Genomic DNA, 7,421 nt, shown 5'->3' with positions numbered 1-7,421 from the left:
TTTTTCCCCCCCTCATTTCTGATCTCTGCTCAGAATTCATATTGAAATTTTCCCCAAGTGAAGCAGTCTTGGAAGTCGACTCCGAATCTCCTTGGTCCTAGCCCCATAGATGATTGGGTTGAGCACAGGAGGCACCAGAACATAGAGATTAGCCAGAAAGATGTGCACATGCCTGGGGACTCGGTGTTGGCCAAAACGGTGGGTGAGGAAGGAGAAGAAAGCGGGGATGTAGAAGACCAGGATGACCCCAAGGTGGGAGCCACAGGTACTCAGAGCCTTGTACTGGGCATCACGGGATGGAAGGTGAAAGACAGCATGGAGGATGAAGCCATAGGAGACAGAAATAAGAATAGAATCCAGACCCATGGCCAGAAGGGCCACGGTTAGCCCATAGACTATATTAGCAGTGATGTTGGCACAGGCCAGTCGAGCAATGCCCATGTGCTCACAGTATGTGTGTGCCATGACATGGTGCTGACAGTAGGGCAGTCGTCTCAACAGGAAGATGAAGGGGGAGACAATGGCCACACTACGAAGTATCCCAACAAGGCCGATTCTGCCTATGACAGTGTGGTTGAGGATGGCTGTGTATCTCAGTGGGTTGCAGATAGCCACGTATCGATCAAAGGCCATGGCAAGAAGAACCGAGGACTCTAGAGCATAAATAGAATGGACACAAAACATCTGGGCCAGGCACCCATCAAAGGAAATCTCACCTGCTTGGAACCACAAAATGGCCAGCATTTTTGGCACAGTGGTGGAGCTGAGAGCCAGGTCAGTGAGTGAGAGGAGGCAAAGGAAGAGGTACATGGGCGCATGAAGGGCACTGTCTGTCACTATGACCAGGATGAGGGTGGCATTCCCAGCCAGTGCTACCATATACATGGTACAAAAGGGGATGGCAATCCAGACGTGAGCCCACTCCAGCCCTGGGATCCCCGTCAGGAAGAGAGTGGCTGGGAGACGGTCATCACTGATGTTGGAAGCTGGCATTCTGCTTGGCAAATAAAAGGGTGATGGGACACCTGTCCTGTAGCATGAGAGATCTGGTTCCTTCACATAAAATGATGACCTTTCTGTGAAGTAGTCTTTCTTAGGCTGAGAAAAATATTTGTTATTAACTTGCTTAAGGATCTTAAAATACTCCTCCACATATTTTATGCTTTCCCTTCTGCTGATTTCTATACTCATCAATCATATGTTGAATTCTATATCCCAAGCAGCAAGCTAAGTATTTAAGCATCTGTTCAACCTGATGCTTCAGGGGTCATCTCCTGTGTTCTTTTCCCACGCCTACAGAGACTTCTTTATTTCCCTTTTTTTCTATGTTTTTTAAATTTCAGTGAAAGTTTCCCTGTCTTCCTGACACCCTTTTATTTTTTATGTCCATACTTGTCTCATTCTTTTTTCCATTCTTCTGCTTACAAAATTCCATTGAGTGAGAGTATGTCTTTGCTTTGGTATCTTCTACACTGACTGTAATAGTATATCTAGTCATTTTGGTCACTGTTCATTAAGCCTCAATTTTGACAACTTAATAACATTGCATTGCTTTTTAGACTTAATGATATAATAATGTGTTCAGTTTTTGTGTGTGTGTGCTTGTAATGCACCTTCCCAGATATATACCCAAAGAATCTCTTTGTATATCTCACTTGAAATGCCTAGAAAAAATATAGGAAATTATGAATATGCTTATATATCTCATGATTGAATATGTACAGCAAGTTGAATATTCAAGAAGTATAATAGAATAAAGCAAAATATACATCAACATGCTAGTTGGCAAAACAGCCCTCCCTACTATGGCAAAGCCAGCCAAAGTCCAGCATGCCCACCAGTGTAATGTCTGGATATCCTGGCTAGATCAGAATACCAAGTGCTCACAGAGGCTGACTAAGGGATAAAATCTGTGGCCCCAAGGTTGCTAACAGTGAAGATATCCTGAAAGAGAATCTGTTTCTGGCTGTTGAAGGCTAGCGAGTATTTACAGACACTCTTCCTTGATAGCATACTGTTGACCCTTGAACAATGAGGGTGTTATGGATGCCAATCATCTGGGCAGCTGAAGATTCTTATATAATTTATTACCTGCCCTCCATATAAGAGCTTTCTCATAAAGTGGCTCATCACATCTACTAATTAGCATTCACAAATTCAACCAATCACTGATCAGTAAGTAGTACTGCAGTATTTATTATTGAACAATCCACTCATAAGTGAATCTGCACAGTTCAGACCCTGTTATTTGTATTGTGTCCTTAAGTCTGTGTAGAATTTGGAAAAGCTTGAATTTTAACCCTGCTTCTGTAACAAAGTTGATATGTGAGTGGAAACAAATCTCTCTCTTTCCTAGCCAATCTTCATTTGGAAAGAACAATGACTCTCTCTTTTCTATCTGCTCATGTTGCTGCATTGGAACAATCGCTGCAACACTTTTTGCCTTTAGTTTTTTGTCTCTAAATTGGAAATGGCATCACTTGATCTACCAGCTTCACAAGATTTTATGGTAGAGCTTAAAATAGTATTTATGTGGTTACAAATTTGGACATCCCAAATAATCTTCTCTTCCTTCCTTTCTTTGTTTCTTTAACACTTTCTGTATACTACAAAGATAATAGACTATACCTATCATTTGAACCCCTAATCACTGGGAAGACCAAGTCCAGAGAGGTGAATATATGTAGTCCAGATTTCAAAGCATGTTAATTGCAAAACTAAAATTAGATTTTATGTGTTCTGATTCAGAGTTGCAAGCTTTTACTTCACCCAAATGTCCATTAATATGAGCAATATCTGAATTCCTATGTCTTTTGATCAAAGCATTATGTCAATAATTCAAAACGCTGCAATCACTTTATTACTTATCTGAATTCCAAAGTGGCAAAGAGAATTAGGAAGCCCACCCTATTTGTGTAGAGGCTTCCACTGAAGACACCAGATGCTTTTGGGCTCCGTACACAGGACTGAGACACCAGGGGAGAGAAGCTTGGATGGTAGAGGGCAGAGGGCTGGAATCACTACCGTCTTCCTGCCTCCTTTCTTCCCAGCTTTTTCATGGCCCCCTAAGGAAGATATCAAGTGGTTACAGTAAGACAGCCATTACTCTGTGTCCATCTGTGGGTCTGAGGATGAAAAAGATTGAGATAATTCAGCTGGATTTTTCCTCCTTGGGAAACAATGGGATAAGGATATTGGACTGGAGCTTCATTCTAGCCCACAGTGCGAGCGTCCTTCCCAGATTGTCCAGGATCTGGTTCTTTGAGGTTCCTTTCTCTCATAAGACCTCAATAATTATGCTCTGTGTCTTTCCACTGAACACAGACATCAGGCAATCTGATTTCAAGAACTGTGTGGCAGGTGTGCATTTGCAGGTAGACCACACTGAGTTTGAATCCTATGAGCGTGTGTACTATGTGAGTGTGAGGCTGTATGGATAGAACGCAAGGTTGTGCAGGTGTGCATGTGAATACAAAATGTTACTTAAGTGTGTAAAAGCTGTTTCTGTGCAGGTGCAAGTGGGAGCAGTAAGGAAGCAAAGGGCTCTGAATGTGCAATCTGGGCTGAGATGTGTGACCTTTTATCTGATGTGTCTGGGCTCAGTATATGTCCTCAGCTCATCTCTGTGTTCCCACCTCCTCTGGTCCAGGGACTTGTAAGTAAGGTTATTTATTGATTCTCCCCGTGATGCTCAGGTGTGAAATCAAAGAGGACTCCTCTAGGGATTTGGTGCACCTTTTGAGAGACACAAAGAAAAGGAAGGTAGATAAAGTAACTGAGGTAAGAAAGGGAAATTTTCCTTCATGACTTTTCAAAGAAAGTGGAAATTAAGCATCTAGTGTATGATGGATTATATTTTATCCTCCCTTCTAATTTTTTGCTTCCCCCTCCCCCATCCTCTCATTCTCTTCTCTTTGCTTTATTCCTGTGTGTCTCCTTGAACTCCCTCTCTTGTGGGTACACCAGAATTCTGTGCTTATGAGGCGTGGTGAGATAATCATGAGAAAGGGACAGCAGGTAATGGTAGTGGGCCTGTGCACACATCATTGTGCTATCAGATTTCACTTACAAACACAAGTTCAAAGGTAAAATTATCACGAATTTCATGATGATGACAGCAGAGTGGTCAGGAAAGCCAGAGGCCATTCTGAGCATGGATGTTATGTAACTGCCCAGGTCATATGCCCATGAAGCCAGTCCTGATAGGGAATGACATCAGTGCTGCAGGTAGATTACCTAAGATCCCTTGACATCAACCATCTGTCATGTCCTGCACAAGCATCGCTTCCATCAACCCCTTCCAAGACTAGTTATTCTCTCCTCCTAACTTCAGAATACTGTAACTTTCCTTCTAATAGACCTCTCTTGAATAACTTTAAACTGTGGTCTTCATTGGAGTGTCTAAAAGAATATTCAAAACACTATATGCCCCCTTCAGAACTTTGACAACTAAAAATTATCATTCAAAGTTTAAAAGGTAGAAATAGACATAATTTTCAGTATATTGTGAATATTGACATTTAAAACTCCCATATGACCATTTAAAGTGGACCGTATGGACTCTTTATGCCCTAGAAATTGTTAACTCACCATTATTTATTTCAAAGTAAATAAACAAGCTTTTCTTAACTGTCAGGAATTTAATATACTGCTTTGTTTCCTTGACTCTGCTCCATTTTCCCACATATATTTTTACACGAATCTTTCATGACAATTACTCTTTTATTCATGTAATAGTAATTTTTATGCGTGTTGGAATTTTTGTTTCCTTTAACATTAGGCTCAAATGTTTAGCCAAGTTGCTCAGTCATGTCTGACTCTTTGCAACCCCATGGACTATACAGTCCATGGAATTCTCCAGACCAGAATACTGGAGTGGGTAGCTTTTCCTTTATTCAGGGAATCTTCCTAACCCAGGGATCAAACCCAGGTCTCCTTCATTGCAGGTGGATTCTTTACCATCTGAGCCACCAGGGAAGCCCTAAAATGCTTAAAATATTATTAATTAAAAGAACAGATATTATTGATTTATAACCTATATAAGTTTCATGTGTACAACATTATATTTCAACTTCTGTGTACACTGCAGCTTGCTCAGCATCAAACTTTAGTTTCCATCTGTCAGCCAACCTTTTCCAGTCACTTTCCTCTTTGGTAATCACTATTCTTTTCTCTCTATATATGTGTTTGTTTTAGTTTGTATTGGTTTGCTTCTCTGGTTGTTTATTTATTTGTGTATTTCACATGTGAGTGAAATCATATGGTATTTATCTTTCTCCGTTTGGTTTATTTCACTTAGCATGATACCCTCAAGGTCCATCCATGTTGTCACAAATGGAAAGATATTATGTTTTTTTATGACTTAGTAGTATTCCAGTCGACATACACACTGCATCTTCCTTATCCATTCATCCATTTATCAGAACTTAGTTTCCATATCTCAGCTGTTGTAAATAATACTGCAGTGCACTTAGTGGTCTATGTATCTTTTGGTCACTCAGACGGGAAAGAATCTGCCTGTAATGCGGGACACCCAGGTTCGATCCCTGGGTCAGGAAGATTCCCTGGAGAAGGGAATGGCAAACCACTCCAGTATTCTTGCTTGGAGAATTCTGTGGACAGAAGAGCCTGGTTGGGTATAGCCTATGGGATCGCAAAGAGTCAGACACAACTGACTAGCACACACATATCTTTTCAAATTAGTGTTTTTGTATTCTTTGATAAATACCCATATTTGAAAAGCTGGATCATATGGTCTTCTTATTATGTCTTTGAAGAATTTCCATACTGTTTTCCATTGTGACTGCATCAATACACATTCCTAGAAACAATGCCCCAGGGTTCCCCCTTTCCCTGTATCCTCACCATGTTTATCTTGTCTGTTTTAGTTTTTAGAACAACTTTTTACTTGTTACTTGATTCATCCTGAAGCTTTTTATAAAGGTAAAAATAATTTTAAGGATAAATATTATCATCATTTTATTTGATCTCTTTTGATTTTCTATGAGCCTTGGGAAAACAGACTGTGTCTTTTTTTAAAAAAACATGTATAATATCATATATGAAACAAGTCGCCAGTCCAGGTTCGATGCACCATACTGGATGCCTGGGGCTGGTGCACTGGGACGACCCAGAGGGATGGTATGGGGAGGGAGGAGGGAGGAGGGTTCAGGATGGGGAACACATGTATACCTGTGGTGGATTCATTTTGATATATGGCAAAACCAATACAATATTGTAAAGTTAAAAAATAAAAAAAAATTATCTATAATTGATATACAATGCTGTGTTAGTTTCATGTGTACAGAAAAGTGAATCTGTTATACATATGCATACACAATACATATATCCACTCTTTTTAAGATTCTTTTCCCATATAGAGCATTGCAGAGTATTGAACAAGAGTTCCCTGTGGTACATAGCAGGTCCTTATTAGTTATCTATTTTATATGTAATAATGTCTTGTCATTTTTTATATTAATCATCCTAACAAGTGTGATTGATACCTCATTGTGTTTATAACTTTTATTTCCCTAGTAATTAAGTGACACTGAACTCTTTTTGTATGCTTGAAGGCCATCTGAGTCTCTTCTTTGGAAAAATGCCCATTCAGAACCTCTGTCCACTTTTAATATGTTTGTTTGTTTTTCTGCTGTTGAGTTGTATGAGTTATTTATATACTTTCAATATTAACCCCTTATTGGATATATGATTTGCAGATATCTTCTCATTTTGTAGGCTGTCTTTTGTTTTGTTTGCTGTGCAGAAGCTTTTTAGAGAAGCTTTTAATCATTTATTTGTTTATTGAGCATTTTCAGGCATTGTTCTACATGTTGTACATACATTCAGTAATTTACTTAATCCTCACTGTAATTCAAGTGTTAGATATAATTAATCATTGTCCCAATTTTACAGTTCACCAAAATAGACATAGAAATGTTTAGTAACATGCTCAAAGTAGAAAACCAACAATAAAGGAGAAAGCATTCAAACTCAGGCCCTCTGATTTCAGATCTTGTGCTCTTAACTACTGTCCAAAGTTTTGGAGTTCAGATTCAAGTTCACTCCAGATGTTTCATCTTTGGTTTTCTTTTTTTGTCACTTAACATTCCAATAGAAAAACCCACTGTGAGATGCAGTGTCCACTCCAGAACAGAACTGACTAGCATTTTGGAAAGCTACTGTCCCTTCTGAGATGATACAGAAACTACCTTATTACCTTGTTCTGAGCAATTCAGAATTGCTCAAAGAGCATATTCAGTGTAATCCTTAACAAGTCCCATTTATCTGATCATTCTTCATAAAGCGCTTCCTTCCATATCACCATTTCTCTCACATCATAGGCTTTATCTATGTAAATGTAGCTGGATAATTATCCTTCCCATTTACCTTTCATTTTCATCCCCAACTGCTGCAAGAAC

At 39.4% G+C, this 7,421-nt stretch overlaps 1 protein-coding gene across 1 annotated transcript; it reads right to left on the bottom strand.

Moving 5' to 3' along the window:
• Nucleotides 1–36: 36 nt before the first annotated feature.
• On the bottom strand, nucleotides 37–993 carry LOC113904801 (olfactory receptor 52D1). Its single transcript, XM_027561890.1, has one exon. It carries the CDS (start codon nucleotides 991–993, stop codon nucleotides 37–39), a length of 957 nt encoding a protein of 318 aa, XP_027417691.1.
• Between the last annotated feature and the right edge of the window lie 6,428 nt (nucleotides 994–7,421).

The sequence above is a fragment of the Bos indicus x Bos taurus genome, chromosome 15 (genome assembly GCF_003369695.1).
Source record: "Bos indicus x Bos taurus breed Angus x Brahman F1 hybrid chromosome 15, Bos_hybrid_MaternalHap_v2.0, whole genome shotgun sequence".
Classification (NCBI taxonomy): Eukaryota; Metazoa; Chordata; class Mammalia; order Artiodactyla; family Bovidae; genus Bos; species Bos indicus x Bos taurus.
Note: the sequence above shows the minus strand (reverse complement) of the source record. Positions and strands in the feature narration are given on the sequence as shown.